The sequence below is a fragment of the Myxocyprinus asiaticus genome, chromosome 29 (assembly GCF_019703515.2).
Source record: "Myxocyprinus asiaticus isolate MX2 ecotype Aquarium Trade chromosome 29, UBuf_Myxa_2, whole genome shotgun sequence".
Lineage (NCBI taxonomy): Eukaryota > Metazoa > Chordata > Actinopteri > Cypriniformes > Catostomidae > Myxocyprinus > Myxocyprinus asiaticus.
In genome coordinates this window covers 24,463,620-24,482,195 of record NC_059372.1, presented here as the reverse complement: position 1 = coordinate 24,482,195, position 18,576 = coordinate 24,463,620, and the positions used below count along the sequence as shown (strand labels likewise).

Genomic DNA, 18,576 nt, shown 5'->3' with positions numbered 1-18,576 from the left:
ACGCCATACATAGTGCTGCGTGTTCTTCCAAAACAATTCATCCTTAGTTTCATAATTTGCTAATTATGCATAATTACAAGCAACTAACCCTAAATCAAACCCTAAACATAAACCTGTAGTAAGTACATGTTGTTTATTAATATTACTCAGTACTTATGTGTAATTACACTGTAACAAGGACACTGTAAAAATAAAGTGTATCCCATCATTCCACAAAACATTTTCCAAGTATCATTGTGGAGTGCCAAGGTGGTCTTTGGCAAACTATGTTTTTGTTGGAAAGCCACAGCTTCCTTTGTGGTGTCCTGCCATGGACAACCATGCCTGTTTAATGTTTTCTGTATAGTAGACTCATGAACAGAGATGTAAATTAGTTCCAATGATTCCTACAAGTTTTTAGCTGTCACTCTAGGCTTCTTTTTTACCACATTGAGCATTCTGCAGTGTGCTCTCGGAGTCATCTTTGCTGGACGGCCACTTCTAGGGAAAATAGCCACAGTAATAAATCATCTCCATTTATAGACAATTTGTCTAAATGTGGACATATGAATATCTAAGCTTTTCGAGATAACTTAGTAACCTTTTCCAGCTTTATGCAATGCAACAATTCTGTATCATAGGTCTTCTGAGATCTGTTTTTTGCGAGGCATTGTCCTCGTCAGTAGATGCTTCTTGTGAATAGCAAACTGATTGAGTGCTTTTTATAAGTCAAAGTAGCTCTAACCCACACCTCCAATATCGTTTCATTAATTGAATGCCAGGTTTGCCAACTCCTGACTCTAATTAGCTTTTGTTGATTTCATTAGCCTAGGAGTTCACATATTTTTTCTTGCCACTGTAGAATTTATAACCTAAAATATTGATGTTGATTAAAAAACTTCATGGACATGTTATGTGTCAACTACCTATGTACATTTTTACAATAACTGCAATGCATTGCATATATTAACCTATATTGACTGTGTTATATAACCTTTAACAAGGATTACCCATTACATGTCAGCACATGTTACAGTCTGTGGCTAATTGCCTGGCCCTCCTCAAGTGAGAGCAGTAGACTATGCCAGCCAGAGAAAGCAACTGGCCCATCATGAATCTTCTAAAGCAGTATCTATCTGTTGCCTCCAGCAGCTTGGTAGGGAGAGGGAATGTTTGCAAATTCCCAGCAGTCCAGCAATAGATAGGAAACCAGATTAAAATGCCATTAAAAGGCCACTGATGTAACCTACTTAGGCCTTAAAAATAACTGGTGTTTGTCACCTGTTGCCTATGATGGATAGAGCATTGTATACTCAGAATACTACATGCTTATATTCTCAAACATTATGGTTAGAGTTTTGTGGTTTTCATATAGCCTATTTTGCATCAGTCGATTTATGATATACAGTATGTTTTAGATATCAAAAGGGAATTTCATTGGAACTTTGAGTTCATGTGGAATTTCTATTAAATCAGTAAATTAGGTCACTGAGATTTAGTAAATACAGGTAGGTTTGTGCTTCAATTATGACTGAACAAGGCTCTTAATATAGACTGAGGTATTATGCAGAGTATGAATGCTTCAAAGCAAGTACAAACTCACATGCCAGTGTTAGCAGTCACATTTTACACAGTTAATCTGACTCTACGTGCTGATACTCACAGCATCTTCATGTTGTTTTCAAAGGCCTGTTGAGAGTGTTATGTAAAAGCCTGCAACTGTTTGAGTGGAATGGAGCTGGAGTAGCCATGGACTTTGTGTGCGTGTGTGGTTTCAGGTGCTCCCAGATCTGTAATAGGATTACACTGAAAAAGCAACAAGGTTTCCCCTCATTCAGCATCTTACATGTTAGTGCATTAATGGCTCAGATAATCTCATGGTGAGTCCACATTTTTGTGGAATAAACTGAACCATTGTTCAAACCATTGCTCAAGCTAGTATAATATATCAAAATAATTCCAGTAATGCAAACTATTTGATGTTTTATTTACATTAAACCTACAGCAAAGCTCTAAAATACATGCAAGGGCCATATCAGTTTGAACTGACTATTGTATTGGTTCATGACTAAGTAAAAAACTGCTTCTGCACTTACCCTTTCAACTCCTCTTTAGTTTTTGTTCTGATCTAAGAAATAAACATTGTGTTGGATTATAAGTCTAAAATTAGCTTTTATATAGCATATTGTTTAATTCATGTAGGCATTTATCAGCAAAAATGGCCACAATAGACTTTCATTTTTTTATATAAACAGCAGTACTTTCTATGTAGTTCTATAAAGCATTTATTCAGAAGGATTCATATTGATTGAAAGCCAAAATAAACCATTTATTTTCTCCTCTACCCTTATAGCATGTGACGTTCCCACTGATGATGGCTGTTTGTACAGCTGTGATTGGCTCCTTGCAATTTGGCTACAACACAGGTGTCATCAATGCCCCTCAGAAGGTGAATGCTTAAACTTATACTGCAGACACATGAACTCTCATATAAGCACTTATATATCAGCATCTTGATTTTGATAAATGGATAATGTATAAGATAATTTTAAGATGATACATATGATACTCAGCTAAACAGATCTCTGTTTCCTTCATACTGTATCTACTGAGTAAATGATTCACCACAACCCTTAATAATTATATGATCATGAGATGTTAGACACCATTAGACAATAAGACAGAACCTTACAAAACAAAGACATAGCTGAACAATGACTTAAAATTTGATGTTCACCTACAGAATTTGATACATCTAATTAATTAACCATAATATTCATTTTTATAGCAGTGTTAATGTTTGGACATTATTGATATTATGTAATACAGCTCATTTTAAATTAGCTGTAAACTCCATATGGGATTAATCCTCCTAGTATAGTCTGTTAAGATATGCTGATTCACATGTGAAGAGCTCTATAATAATTAGAAAAACACTACTGTTAGAATCTCTTACGAGGAGATTCTTATAACAGTAGTCCAGTGCCAGTGTCTCTTCCAGTCCATACAAGGGCAAGCATAAAATTTAACTATACAGAAATCTGACATATGGTAATAAATGTAAAACACATATATAAGATGTATGCATATGGTTACATATGTAAAAAAAAAAAAAAAAGTCACATACTTGTACATTTATGTAACATCTTTTTCAAAATACTACAAAAATAGGCATTATCATAGATGTGACATATATATTTTCCCTAATAATAGTAAAATGTGAATATATGCATATCAGCCCAAAGATGTGAACTATAATGTTATATGTATGCAGGGTTGTGGAGTAACGGAATACATGTAACGGGATTACGCATTTAAATTACAAAATATTAGAAACTATATTCCACTACAGTTACCATTTAAATCGTTGGTAATCAGAATACAGTTACATTCAAAATGTATTTTAATTACTGAAGAGATTACTTTGCATTTTATTGTCATTTGTTTAATTTAATATTTAGTCTATTCAGATGGAAAACATTTATCCATATAAATGATGCGATCCAAAGTGCATTTGAACAGCGGTGAAACACTTTCTTATGATGTGTTACATTCATACGAGCAGACAGAGAAGTACGTTTGAAGTAAGTTTGGAGCAGAAGAAATAGAAATAAACCTTGTGTAAATTGTCATGTGAACATGTATCTTTATGCTAATATAATATGCTCTTTCTAGCCATTTTACAAGTATGGTGGTATTTTTTTTATCAAGAAAATAAACGTTAGACTATATTTTTTTCTTTTTAGTAAGACCTTTCACATTAGGACAAAAATCTTATTCTTGATGAGAATCCTTAAAACGTGACCAGTTTGCTTTATCTTGCTTTAGAAGAAACACTGCGTAATATATTTTTCAGAGTATGTATTTTTAACATATGTATTTTTAATTACTGTATTGGCAAATTTTTTATTGTCAAAACAAGTGAAAAAATCTACCAGTGCTGAAGATGTAATCCAAAGTATTTAGATTACGTTACTAACCTTGAGTAATTTTATGGAATATGTTACAAATTATATTTCACAGCATGTATTCTGTAATCTGTAGTGGAATACATTTCAAAAGTAACCCTCCCATATATGGCAATATATCAGATTTCTGTATACTGTATATAGAATAAAAAATAAATAAAATACTGTATACTATATTCTTTATACTTTAAAATCTATTCTGTATATATGTAAGTACAATGTAATGAATGGCTTTCACAATGGTCAGACACAAACCACTTAACCTGAGAGTTCTGGGTAATTTCTACATATACAGTGCCTTGCAAATGTATTCAGACCCCTGACCAATTCTCTCATATTACTGAATTACAAATGGTACACTGAAATTTAATTCTGATTGATATTTTATTTTAAAACACTGAAACTCAGAATCAATTATTGTAAGGTAACATTGTTTTTTTGTTGGGAAATATTTTATGAAAAATAAAAACAGAAATATCTTGCTTGCATAAGTATTCAACCCCCACACATTAATATTTGGTTGAGCTACCTTTTGCTGCAATAACTGCTTTAAGTCTTTTGGGGTACATATGTACCAGCTTTGCACACAGTGATGAAGTGATTTTAGCCCATTCTTCTCGGTTGGTTGGGTGATGCTGGTGGACTGCAATTTTCAAATAGTGCCACAGATTCTCAATAGGATTGAGATCAGGACTTGGACTGGGCCACTGTAGGACATTTATATTTTTGCTCTTGAGCCACTCCAATGTTGCTTTGGCCTTGTGCTTGGGATCTTTGTCATGCTAAATGGTGAATTTCTTCCCAAGCTTCAGTTTTTTTGCGGACTGAAGCAGGTTCTCTTGCAGTATTTCCCTATATTTTGCTCCATCCATTCTTCCTTCAATTCTAATAAGATGCCCAGTCCCTACTGATGAGAAGCATCCCCACAGCATGATGCTGCCACCACCATACTTCACTGTAGGGATGGTATGTCTTGAGGCATAGGAAGTGTTAGCGCTTTGAATTTTGGCCAAGAAGTTCTATCTTGGTCTCATCTGACCACAAAACCTTCTTCCACATCGCAGCTGGGTCACTCACATGCTTTCTGGAAAACTCCAGACATGCTTTCAGATGGTACTTTTTGAGTAACGGCTTCTTTCTTGCCACCCTCCCATACAGGCCAGCGTTAGAGAAGTGCTCTTGATATGGTTGACTGGTGCACCATTTCTCCACTCCCAGCCACTGAACTCTGTAGCTCCTTCAAAGTGATTGTTGGCCTCTCTGTGGCTTCTTTCACAAGTCTCCTTTTTGTTAGAGCACTGAGTTTTGAGGGATGGCCTTTTCTTGGCAGTGCCTGGGTGGTGTGGTTCAGCTTCCACTTCCTGATTATTGATCCAACTGTGCTCACTGGGATATCCAAACATTTGGATATTATTTTGTACCCTTTCCCTAATCTATGCATTTATATTACTTTATCTCTAACTTCTGTGGAATGCTCTTTGGTCTTCATTTTCCTTCAGATTCACAGCCTGACCAATGATCCTTCAACAATGGGTTTTTTGTCCAGAAAATGTGATTGCAACTTTAATGATTCAAAGGTGGATGCCAATGATAAAGTAACTGTGTCCTCATTAGGGCAATTTCTTTCAGTGGTGTAACCTGGCAGCTTCCATAGCACAGGGGTTGAATACTTATGCAAGCAAGATATTTCAGTTTGTTTTTAATATTTCCCAACATAAAACCAATGTCACCTAACAACAGGGTTGGGAGGGTTACTTTTGAAATGTATTCCACTACAGATTACAGAATACATGCTCTAAAATGTAATTTGTAACATATTCCGTTAGATTACTCAAGGTCAGTAACATATTCTAAATACTTTGGATTACTTCTTCAGCACTGGTAGATTTTTTTGTTTTGACTATAAAAACTCTGCCAGTACAGTAAGACAATATACACATGTTAAAAATACATTCTCTGAAAAACCTAAATATCTTATGCAGTGTTGTTTCTAAAACAAGATTAATCAAATTGATCTTGTTTTAAGGATTTTTAGATATTTTTACAGGAAAACAACACAAAAATTATTATCATGAATATGATTTTTGCCCTAATATCAAAGGTCTTACTAGAAAAAAAGAAATTATGATCTAATGTGAATTTTCTTGATAAAAAATATGATCGTGCCTGATAACATGTGCATGTAAAATGGCTAGAAATATCATTTTAGCTTAGCGTAAAGCTGACAATTTACACAAGGTTTATTTCTATTTCTTCTGCTCCAAACTTACTTCAAATTACTTTTACAAATGACTTCTCTGTCTGCTCATCATAAGAAAGTGTTTCACCGCTGTTCAAATGCACTTTGGATCGCATCATTTATATGTATAAATGTTTTCCATCTGAAAGGACTAAATATTAAATGAAACAAATGACAATAAAATGCAAAGAAATCTGTTCAGTAATCAAAATATTTGTATTCTAAATACCAATGATTTAAATTGTAACTGTAGTGGAATACAGTTACTTATATTTTGTATTTTAAATACATAATCCCGTTACATGTATTTCTTTACTCCCCAACCCTGCCTAACAATAATTGAATTGGAGTTCCAGTGTTTTAAAATAAAATATCAAACAGAATGAAATTTCACTGCACCATTTGTAACTCAGTAATATGAGATAATTGGTCAGGGGTCTGAATACTTTTGCGAGGCACTGTATGTGGTGCTTGAGAGAACTCTATATATAGAGCAGAAATCATGTTCCAGAGGTAACTCTAGTGTAACAGGATAAAGAGAGAATGTCAAAAGTCAAGGAGCCAGTGACGACATCATTGCTGTGACGTACAGTTTAAGATTATTTTGCCGGTGAGCACTTTTTAGGGAATAACATTTATTGTATGATGTTGTAAAAAAGGAATGTAGTACAACTACAAACCAAATAAACCATCATGTGACCTTGTGGAGATCCTCAATAGCCTAAAGTTTGCTATTGAGTTTTTGAAAGATATTGATGCTCATCCTTGTTACATATTTATTGAGGAGGAAACTGTTGACAATAATAAGCCTTGGTCTAGATCATAAGCCTGTGTTTGAAGTTTTGTATATTTGTTGATTAACTTAATAAAGCATAATCAAGCAGCTTCTGAATTTAGGATGGAATTCTGCTCCCTCTACTGACTGTAATGTAGAATTACCGTAGTACATTACTCTGTGAATTAAAGCTAGTCAAAAAGCAGTAATTTACTGTACCTATTAAATTGCGTTCAGTAATTTTACAGCATTTTTCATTGAGAATTTTTTTTAAAATGTTAAATTAAGGATTGCATATGAGAATAATTATATACACACTACCGGTCAAAACTTTTGAAACACTTGACTGAAATGTTTCTCATGATCTTAAAAATCTTTTGATCTGAAGGCGTATGCTTACATGTTTGAAATTAGTTTTGTAGACAAAAATATAATTGTGCCACCATATTAATTTATTTCATTATAAAACTAAAATTAAAAAAAAAATTGTTTTGAAATTGATGACTTGGACCAAATAATAAAGAAAAGCAGCCAATAAGTGCCCAACATAGATGGGAACTCCTTCAATACTGTTTAAAAAGCATCCCAGGGTGATACCTCAAGAAGTTGGTTGAGAAAATGTCAAGAGTACATGTCTGCAAAATCTAGGCAAAGGGTGACTACTTTGAAGATGCTAAAATATAACACAGTTTTGATTTATTTTGGATTTTTATAGTCACAACATAATTCCCAAAGTTCCATTGATGTTATTCCATAGTTTTGATGACTTTACTACTATTCTAAAATGAAAAAAAGAAAAAAACAAAATTATAATAAAGAATGAGTAAGAGTTTCACAATTTTTTGACCATTAGTGTATATACACACACACAATTATTCTCATATGCAATTCTTAATTTAAATATTCTCAAAAAATTCTTAATGCAAAGATGCTGTAAAATTACTGACTGCGATTTAATAGGTACAATAAATTACTGCTTTTTGACTAGCTTTAATCCACATAGTAATGTACTATGGCAATTCTACATACTGTATATGAACATATATGTTTAATTATTCTCATACTAAAAGTAATATTATTGTAATTTTCTCTTGTAGATCATTGAGGGCTTCTACAATGAGACATGGAATGACAGATATGGAGAGTACATACTGCCAGGCACTCTTACTACACTCTGGTCCATTTCAGTGGCCATTTTCTCTGTAGGAGGGATCTTCGGATCCTTCTCAGTTGGGCTCTTTGTAAACCGTTTTGGAAGGTAAATTGACAAACCATTTAGAATTTACAAGTAAACACTGCTTTTATGCCAAAGTTATGTGTCTTTCTCCTTTGTTAATCTTTTAACAGGAGGAATTCAATGCTCATTGTTAATGTTCTGGCCTTCATCGCTGCTGCTTTAATGGGCTTCTCCAAGCTGGCTGCATCCTGGGAGATGCTTATAATCGGACGTTTCATTGTGGGCGTTTACTCTGGCCTGTCCACAGGCTTTGTACCAATGTATGTAGGAGAAATTGCCCCAACTTCATTACGTGGAGCACTGGGCACTCTTCATCAACTTGGCATTGTGATTGGCATCCTCATGGCACAGGTGAATTAATATATTCCCTTCATTTTGAGAACACCTTTACCAATCATTTGAACTCTCTTATTATTTAGATAGAACGAATGTTTTAGCTGTTTTTTCCTGCCTTGTTCTGTAGGTCTTCGGCATTAAAGAAATTATGGGAAACTCCACAATGTGGCCCTTCCTGCTGGGCTTTACCTTTATCCCAGCCGTACTTCAGTGTGCCGTACTGCCATTCTGCCCTGAGAGCCCTCGCTACCTCCTGATAAACCAGAACGAAGAGGCCAAAGCCAAGAGTGGTGAGTTAGATATTCAAACTCTGAATGTTTTAAGACTCAAATATTAAAGGGAAAGTTTACCCCAAAATGACAGCCTCAGTCACCATTTACTTTCATTTTCTGGAAAAAAACGATGCAATGAAAATGAATGGTGCCTGGTAACCCTTTAAGACTAGTCCTACAGCGAGTTGTTCACATGCCTTATAATCAGCCTAACTACCTATAACTAACTTCCAGAGCTTAAGAAGCTACGTGGAACTGAAGATGTGGATGCGGACATGCAGGAGATGCAAGAGGAAAGCAGGCAGATGATGAGGGAGAAGACAGTCACCATCCCTGAGCTGTTCCGCTCCCAGCTTTACCGCCAGCCCATCTTCATTGCTATCATGCTGCAGCTCTCCCAGCAGTTGTCTGGCATCAATGCTGTGAGCTTTCCTGTTTATTTATCTAGTGGTCTTTTGATCCATGTTTCCATCAGTGCTTCCCTCCAGCCATCCATCCATATAATCTTACATATATTCTTCCATCCATCCATCATCTATCCATTCATGCTTCCTTCCTTCCATCCACCATCCATCATCTATCCATCCATTTATTCTTCCATCAAATTATTCTTTCATCCACCCATCCATCCATCCATCCATCCATCTATTCTTCCATATATTCTTCCATCCATCCATCTATCCATCCATCTACCCATCCATCCATCCATTCAGGTTTCCTTCATTCCATCCATCTATCCATTCAGGCTTCCTTCCATCCATCCATCCATCTATTCATCCATTCATCCATCCATCCATCTATTTATTCTTCCATTGACTTATTCTTTCATCAATGCATCCATCCATCCAACCATCCATCCATCCATCCATCCATCTATTTATTCTTCCATTGACTTATTCTTTCATTCATCCATCCATCCATACATACATCTATTATTCCATATATTCTTCCATCCATCCATCCATCTATTTATTCTTCCATCCACTTATTCTTTCATCCATCCATCCATTCAGGTTTCCTTCATTCCATCCATCCATTCAGGTTTCCTTCATTCCATCCATCCATCCATCTATCCATTCAGGTTTCCTTCATTCCATCCATCCATCCATCCATCTATCCATTCAGGCTTCCTTCCATCCATCCATCCATTCCTCCAACCATTCATGCTTCCTTCCTTCCATCCATCCATCCATTCATACATACGTTCTTTCAGATATTCATCCATCTATCCATTCAGGCTTCCTTCCATCCATCCATTCATGCTTCCTTCCTTCTATCTATCATCCATCCATCCTTTTATTTATAACTTTTAATGCTTAGTGTCTTAGAAATACAAACTACAGTAAAATGATGAATTAAAAATTACCATTATGTGTATTAAGGCATGATAATGCTTGCCATGTTTACACATACTGTAGACAGTGATTTGCAAACTCAGTGAGTGTAATTGTGTTTTTCAGGTGTTTTATTATTCTACTAGAATATTTGAAAATGCAGGAGTGTCCGAGCCTGTATATGCCACTATTGGTGCTGGAGTTGTGAACACAGCATTCACAGTAGTATCAGTAAGTTATTTAAGTATTCCCAGTGAATATGTTATTTTTTGATGCCAGTATTTTAAAGGTGAAGTGTGTTATTTCTGCACGACCAAATGGCACTAAATGGAACTGAAGAGTTTTCAGAAGTTTTAAACAGAAGTTTCCCCAGTCCTCCATTATTCATTCAAACAGGTAGTCCTGCCCCAAACTCATGCCACTGGGTCCCAGTTGGGTTGCTCAAACAAACAGATTGCAATTAAATTTGGTGCTGCTGGTGGGACAAAAAAAATGTCAAATACACTTCACCATCAAAGACTGATTTTAATCTGAGACTAGTGACTGTGTTTTGGTTGGTCAGTTGGTTGATAAATGGTACGCTTCTGTCCCCTTTTAATTTAGTTGTTCATAGTGGAGCGGGCTGGCCGAAGATCACTTCATCTCATTGGGCTGATGGGAATGGCAGTTTCTTCTGTTCTCATGACTATAGCTATGGCCCTACTAGTATGTATATTTTAAAGTAATGTACAGTATTTCCATTACATCATAAAATGTTTTGTCAGGTATCCTAGAAAATGTGCCTCATGTGGTAACATCTAAATTAACTGGATTGATTCATAATGTGACTGAATCAACCTAACTTCATTAGGTTACACACTAAGTAATTGTGAAGGGTTTGATCAAGTAGAAATATATCCTTAAGGTAACAATTCAGGTCGCAACTTTTGTGTAGTGCTTTGGTTGTACACTGTTATGTTTAAGGTGTATATTCGCTAATATTTAACACTGTCTCTCTAAATCATTTCAGGAACAAGTGAAATGGATGTCCTATGTCAGCATTGTAGCCATCTTCAGTTTTGTGGCATTCTTCGAGATTGGACCAGGCCCCATCCCATGGTTCATTGTGGCAGAACTCTTTAGTCAAGGCCCCCGACCCTCTGCCATTGCTGTAGCTGGTTTCTCCAATTGGTTCGCCAACTTCTTGGTGGGAATGTGCTTCCAGTATGTTGAGGTATGGAAACATGAACAAGATTATAATCTTTTGGAGAGTTTGTTTCTTACCACATTCACCTTTGGCTTGCTCACTGGGGGCATAAAGACAATAAAGCATGATTTTCTATAAAGCTGCTCAATGGGGTTTTTAAACATTTAAGACATAAAGGCATGATTTTCTGTAAATCTACTTTGAAACCATATGTACTGTATGTGCTACATAAATAAAACTGACTTGACTTTTCTTGTTGTTTTCACATTACTTCAAATGCTCACTGTTTTGTCATCTCATTCTTCCCTTGATAGCAACTGATGGGCCCGTACGTTTTCATCATCTTCACTGTCCTTCTGCTGATCTTCTTCGTCTTCACCTACTTCAAGGTTCCGGAAACCAAGGGCCGGACATTTGATGAGATCTCGGCAAGCTTCCGCTCTGGGGCAGAGAAATATACCCGAGATGATCTCAACACACTAGGGGCAGACTCCCAGCTCTGAGCACATACATTTATGGTATAGACTAACCCAGTGACTGTCGTCAGCTGTAGGATGGTGGGTATGTTCAAAATGGCATATTACAATATTACGCCAACTAGGAATGCAGTAGGCTATGCAGTATGTTTACTGTGCACTGTATGCACATTTTCTGAATGCACTGAATATCTACAGTATATGACTTACTAATTATTACATTTGTCAAAATGTTCAGTATTAAACCAGGGCACACTCTATAGAGAGATACTGTATTCCTCAAAGCAATATTAAAAAGGAGTGCCTAATTGGTCTTCCAAAAGTTATAAAATTTACACACAAAATTGTATTAAACACTGCAAAATGTCCAAGTGTATTTCTTAGATCATATCACGACACCTCTTACTGATGTAAACATGCCACGCAGAGAGTCATGGGACATCAATGTACCATATTACAATTTGAATTGTTCATTTTTGTTATTTTCTATTTTGAATACTATTAAAAATTAACATGCAGTATACAGTTTATGCAGTGTAGCATAGAGTATGAGTATTTTAGTATTCCATTCCAAACACACCCACAGTCTCAGTTCAGATACAGAAAAAGTATTTCTCCCCAGCGGGGTAGACAAACAGTAGCATAAAAAGGCCTCCTTTTTTGCTCACATTATGAAATGCAAATAGTTTACTTATAAAAATAATCACTCACTTTTTTGTTCTTTTCTGCATGTTCACATGCATATGAATTTGAGTATATTATATACAGGATTTGTGAACTTCTAGATCATGTATTTGAATGATTCAGTTTGTGCAATTCATTTTAGGGATGTTTATTTTTTGTTTGGTGTGCACTAACCAATTTTTATTGTCCAGTCAACACATGATGAGTCTCTTGTGAGTTATGATATGTCTACTAAAGTTAGATCAAACATGATGACAGAATTGCATATTTTTGCATTATGCTGTCAGATTATGGTATACAATATTTGAATTGATACTTAAACCTTATCAAGGATTATGTCAAGATTAACTAACACAAGAAATACAAGCTCAAAATAAGCTATACAATTTATATAGCTATGCCAGCAGAACTCCTTTCTTTTAAAAGTGTGGACTAGAGTGTAAAATGCGTATGAGGTTTATTATACTTTCAAACTGGACCAAGCTCCGTTAAATTAACTCAACTAATGTCATTGTTATATTATAAATAATATATACATTTGATATTTTTTGATTTGTTTATTCAAAATGCTTAATTAATTTTATTTTGTGCATAATGTTTTTGAGTATTTAGTATATTGTTAATTTTGCAAAAGTGCAATAATTGTTTACGTATTCCTGTTTATTTATTCCATACATTCCTAGGCATTATGAATTAGATTTACATCTATTACATCTACAAATACACTTCTTGAGTAAAAATATGTATCTTCTGTCTATGAGGGTTAATGTGCTATATTGTTTTCACTTAACATAACATAAAAACAGGAAGACTACAGGAAAACTGTAAATAGATTCAGTTTTGCTAAAGCATAATTTTATAGATCAGTATTTTGATTTTTTCACTAAAAATTCCTATGAGATCTCTATGTTTTTGCTCAGTATGTCACAGAAATTACATTAGAAATCCAAAAAATGTGCCAAGACATGCCATTGTTTGAGAGTAATTATATTTTTACTAAATAATAAATTTATAGTTGGAAATAAAATCAAAGAGGATAACTGTATTTTGTTTTGGTTTTGTCTGATTAATGTGTTGCACAAATGTCTACATTTGCATAAAATTAAAAACAAATGAAGTAACAATTATTCCCAACACCAGAAGATGGCAGTATTTCTCTCTAAGGTAGTTTTAGCTATCTGCTATGATAGTAATGATAGAATATAGGCAGGGGTGTAAAGTAATTGAGTAAAAATACTTAAGTATTATGCATAAGTATTATTTTTTGTGATATGTACTGAATACTTGTAATTTTACTTAATTACATTGCCAAAGAAAACAAATAGTAATTTTTACTCTTTACAATTTTATTTAAACTTGAAATGTACTCATTACATTTTTGGAGATCATTTTCTTTTGTCTTACTGGTCTGAAGCCGCCTTTTCACTGCATCCGACAAATGACAGATGACAGACCAGAGGTCAGTAATTTCAAATACAGTGTATCACAATGGTTGTGTGGAGTTCCGACCATCTGCAGAGGTGGAATTTTGGATCTGATTTGAGCTTTGGATACGTTGAAATATTTGTGATTAGACCATACTGAATGTGATGTATTCATTCAAAACTATGAGTATGAAGTGAGAAACACTGATGGTGTTTGTCCTAAACTTTATTCTAAACGCCTACTACTTCTACAGATTGGACAGTTATGCAGTCAAAAATGATCATTCACGTTGCAAATATATATATATATATATATATATATATATATATATATATATATATATACACACATACTATATATATATATATACACACACACACAGACACTACCGGTCAAAAGTTTTGAAACACTTGACTGAAATGTTTCTCATGATCTTAAAAATCTTTTGATCTGAAGGCATATGCTTAAATGTTGGAAATTAGTTTTGTAGACAAAAATATAATTGTGCCACCATATTAATTTATTTCATTATAAAACAAAAATTTTATATAAAAAAAAAAAAAAAAAGTTTTTGAAATTGATGACTTGGACCAAATAATAAAGAAAAGCAGCCAATAAGTGCCCAACATAGATGGGAACTCCTTCAATACTGTTTAAAAAGCATCCCAGAGTGATACCTCAAGAAGTTGGTTGAGAAAATGTCAAGAGTACATGTCTGCAAATTCTAGGCAAAGGGTGACTACTTTGAAGATGCTAAAATATAACACAGTTTTGATTTATTTTGGATTTTTATAGTCACAACATAATTCCCATAGTTCCATTGATGTTATTCCATAGTTTTGATGACTTTACTATTATTCTAAAATGAAAAAAAGAAAAAAAGAAAATTATAATAAAGAATGAGTAAGTGTTTCAAAACTTTTGACTGGTAGTGTATATATAACAAAAGGCCTTTGTAATTAAATGTGTACATGTCATTTATTTCTACACTTGACTTCATATTTAAATAATATCTATGAATTTCTACTCCCTATTTGCTGATTTTTGGAAACTATTAATTGGAATAATAACAACTATAAAACCAGCTATGATAATTATAATAAAAATAATGGAATCTGAGTAAATATTAATTATGAATTTTATCTGCTAAACAGCAAGGTTGGGTAGCAAACCTCAGAAAACAATTCACAAAACCAACAACTTTACTAACTTTCTTCAAGACTTCATTTGAAATGATCTCTATGTCTCAAGGGGCTGGGTACTCTGAGATCACAATTCGTGAGTGTCTTCTCCCATGCAACGAACATTGCATGACTGTGGCATAACGTCGTCACACGTCTCAGGGCAGTTCCGAAGGGAAATGTCCACTGTGTGGTGCTAAAAGCGAGTGAAATGTTCTCCCAAACAGATGAGGTTTTTAAAGTTAATGTTCTATCGAGATTTAAATCAATAAAACCAACCGCCCTACCCTAAACCTTAAACCTAAACTGAACCGATAGTGTCATAAAAAGCAAATGTGACATGAAAAACAACATTTCTGAAGCAACCACGTCATTTTGTGGTGCTTCTAAAACACTTTGGCTCATGTGTTGACTCGTGTGCTCTTCAGGTCCAGGTTGTATGCATATTCAGCACTTTGTCAATTGAGCTACCACGCAATTTGTTCACACATGAACAAGCTTGTAAATGTAGTTGGTTATGTAATGCAAATGTTAAAATGAGTCATGCGCTATAGTAAAAGTGTTTATATGTCATAAGATAGCACTGTGTGAGGAACAAGGCAATAAGTGCCTCTAGTGTTCATTCCACCAGGAAATTGCTGTGTTACGTACAACAGGCCACATAAAAATCATTTAGCAAAAATGTAGTTATTGTAACATGATTCTTTGACCAGGATGCGAATGCCACTGTGGGAGAAATATGACTCTGTCGTCAGAGACAGTAAAAAGGCGACTTAAACCAGTCAAATTTAACAACGTCCTCTCTTGAATTCATTCTAGCAAGGAAAAAAGTTACTTTTTACTTTTTAATACTTAAGTACAGTTTCATGTGAATACATTTTTACTTTCAGTCAGGTATGCTTTTGGTTAGATACTTGGACTTTTAATTGAGTAAAATTCTCACTCAGTATCCATACTTTCACTTAAGTACTTTTTACACCCCTGAACATAGGACACCACAAATGTGAATATTATATGTTGAAACGTATCTTGTGATTACACAATTAATTTTAGCAGCTCTTTTTGTGCTAATGCACAGAATTCAAATGTAACCCTAACATAAGTGTGACAGCACTGGACTCCCCATCTCCATTAAGGAATGGGTAAAAATAATAAATACATTACAATATGGGGTAAACTTTTTTACATTGAGTAACTGCTAAACCATAAGCAGTTCACATTTGTTCACTCTTGCTCTACTTCCTAGGGGAACAATAAAAAGATTAATCTATATCAATATAAAGATCCAAATCAATATAAAGGCAAATAAAAAGGGTAACAATTTACAATAAGGTTTCATTTGTTAACATTAGTTGTTATAAACTAACAATGAACAATACTTTTACAGCATTTACTAATCTTGGTTAATGTTAGTTTCAACATATTTAGTATATCAAAATTTTTTATCAAAAGTTGTGTTAGTTAACATTAGTTAATGCACTATTAACTAACATGAACTAACAATGAAATATTGTGTTTTTATTGACTAACATTAACTAAGATTAATAAATGCTGTAAAAAATATATTGTTCATTGTTTGTTCATTATATCATGCATTAACTAAAGTTAACAAATATAATTTTATTGTAAAGTGTTACCATAAAAAGATGAGGAGTGTAATTGTAAATAAAGTAAATAATTCAATATAAAATGTTTAGAAGTGATAATGCATTGTTAAAAGATAAATTAATTATATATTCATAAATAAATAAAGAATTACTATGACAATGAATAAATAATACACAAAATTGATATTACATACTGTTTACATAAGAACATTGTGAAAAGGTTATTGTGTAAGCACATGAAACACAATTCTTCTCTCTAGGGTTATACTGTCTGTGAGTCATAGGATAGATCCAGGGTGAGGAGCACAGGGGGTGAAAAGATCAGACCCATTAAAACTAGGACAGTCTCTAGCCAACTAAGGACAGATTTAATTAGCAGACTGTGAGGATTCATATCACAACTCTCTCACTAGATTCATTATAAAAGCAAAACAACTCATTCTGTGGCCTAGTTCTGTCTCAGGGTATAGGCTTTACTTAAGGTAATTTGGAGGGCTTCTTTGTTTTGTTTGTTCTTTTTTATCTTTAAAAGGGTTGAGATCATATTTTCCAGTGCCAGTGTAATGTGTTGGGAGAACAGCTACAGCACTCTTTTGAGATTCGAGATGGAGTGGAGTTGAAAATGAGAACTTGAGCAGGGGAGAAAATGCAATTAATAATTTCTTCAGGAAGTCTGTCTCCGCATGACTGAACATGCAAACTAATAACTTGCCTCTTCCTTTTTTCAATTTTGAAAAATTAATTTAAGTTATGCTTAGTGCACAGTATATGTCAGCATTTCAACAGCAGTGTCTGCATTTTTACACAATGCACAATCCAGTGAAGTTTCCTCTTTTCTGTAATTCGATTCAGATTAAATAAATGGACAGCACTACATGGGCTACTACAAACACATTTTCTGTCTCTCACTGAATGTCACCCTTGAGGGAATTCATGGTACATAATTTTTTATTTTTTATTTTAATAGTGTAAATGTTGTTACGTTTGTATTAAAGACATAACTGATGAGAGCTAAAGTATTTATGTTGCCACTGAAATTGACTGTAGATCAATTATTTTTTTCTTCGTATGCTCAATGCAAAAATCATTAGACACTCAATGATGTGCTCATAATGATGGTCATTACAGTTCTGGCTCTGTCCACCACGTTAAGAGGACGTTTTCCTTGCATAAGATGGATGACCTCACATGTTGATGACCACAGATGTTTTCCTGTAGGCCTATGTTAGAATGTGGAAACATCTCTCAAGATATGCCATAAAACTGAGCAATTAAATATTCATTCATGGTTAAATAAATATTGATACATTGACAAATAAGGCTGTCTGAGATGCTAAATATGATAAATCTTTTAAAAACGTAGCTTAAAGCACATGTATCAAGTTCAAAAGAATGTAATACTTGTGTCCATGTTGGTTTCATACATTTTTCTGCAATTAAAAAAAAATAAAAATAAAAATAAAAATATACAGTATATATATATTTAATGACTTGAATGTCAAGTGGTGTAACCATAAATATTATTAAAATAATTATAAAAATATTTACTTTGTCTTATGTTGGCCACATATCTTCTTTCAACCTACTATTACAGTAATGAGGGAAAACATTTTCCATTTAATAGACATCTATTTTAATTCTGGAGAAATTCTGCCAAATTTGGTAAATGTTTACTTTGTTATTCATTTCTGGCTGAGTTCAGAATGACATACTGCCATACTACTATAACTATTTCTACCATATAGGGCAGAAATATTAGGAGTTTGATAGTATGCTATTCTGAACTCTGTCTTTGATTTTGGTGGACAATTTTATGTGAATTCTGTATTTTTTTATTAATTGAATCTATCTGGACAAAAATGAGCATGATGTCATTG

The 18,576-nt window shown here is 34.0% G+C and overlaps 1 protein-coding gene across 3 annotated transcripts in view; it reads left to right on the top strand.

Moving 5' to 3' along the window:
- The window catches only part of LOC127419685 (solute carrier family 2, facilitated glucose transporter member 1-like), a 55,448-nt gene extending 41,930 nt beyond the window's left edge, over positions 1 to 13,518 (top strand). For all 3 annotated transcript variants that reach the window (XM_051661291.1, XM_051661293.1, XM_051661292.1), the window contains 9 exons: positions 2,333 to 2,428; positions 8,059 to 8,219; positions 8,309 to 8,549; positions 8,662 to 8,824; positions 9,041 to 9,228; positions 10,267 to 10,371; positions 10,744 to 10,845; positions 11,150 to 11,353; positions 11,641 to 13,518. In XM_051661291.1, the coding sequence (XP_051517251.1) occupies positions 2,333 to 2,428; positions 8,059 to 8,219; positions 8,309 to 8,549; positions 8,662 to 8,824; positions 9,041 to 9,228; positions 10,267 to 10,371; positions 10,744 to 10,845; positions 11,150 to 11,353; positions 11,641 to 11,829 (1,449 nt within the window). In that variant the 3' untranslated portion in view covers positions 11,830 to 13,518. The remainder of the gene's footprint in view (positions 1 to 2,332; positions 2,429 to 8,058; positions 8,220 to 8,308; positions 8,550 to 8,661; positions 8,825 to 9,040; positions 9,229 to 10,266; positions 10,372 to 10,743; positions 10,846 to 11,149; positions 11,354 to 11,640) is intronic.
- The last annotated feature ends 5,058 nt before the right edge of the window (positions 13,519 to 18,576 follow it).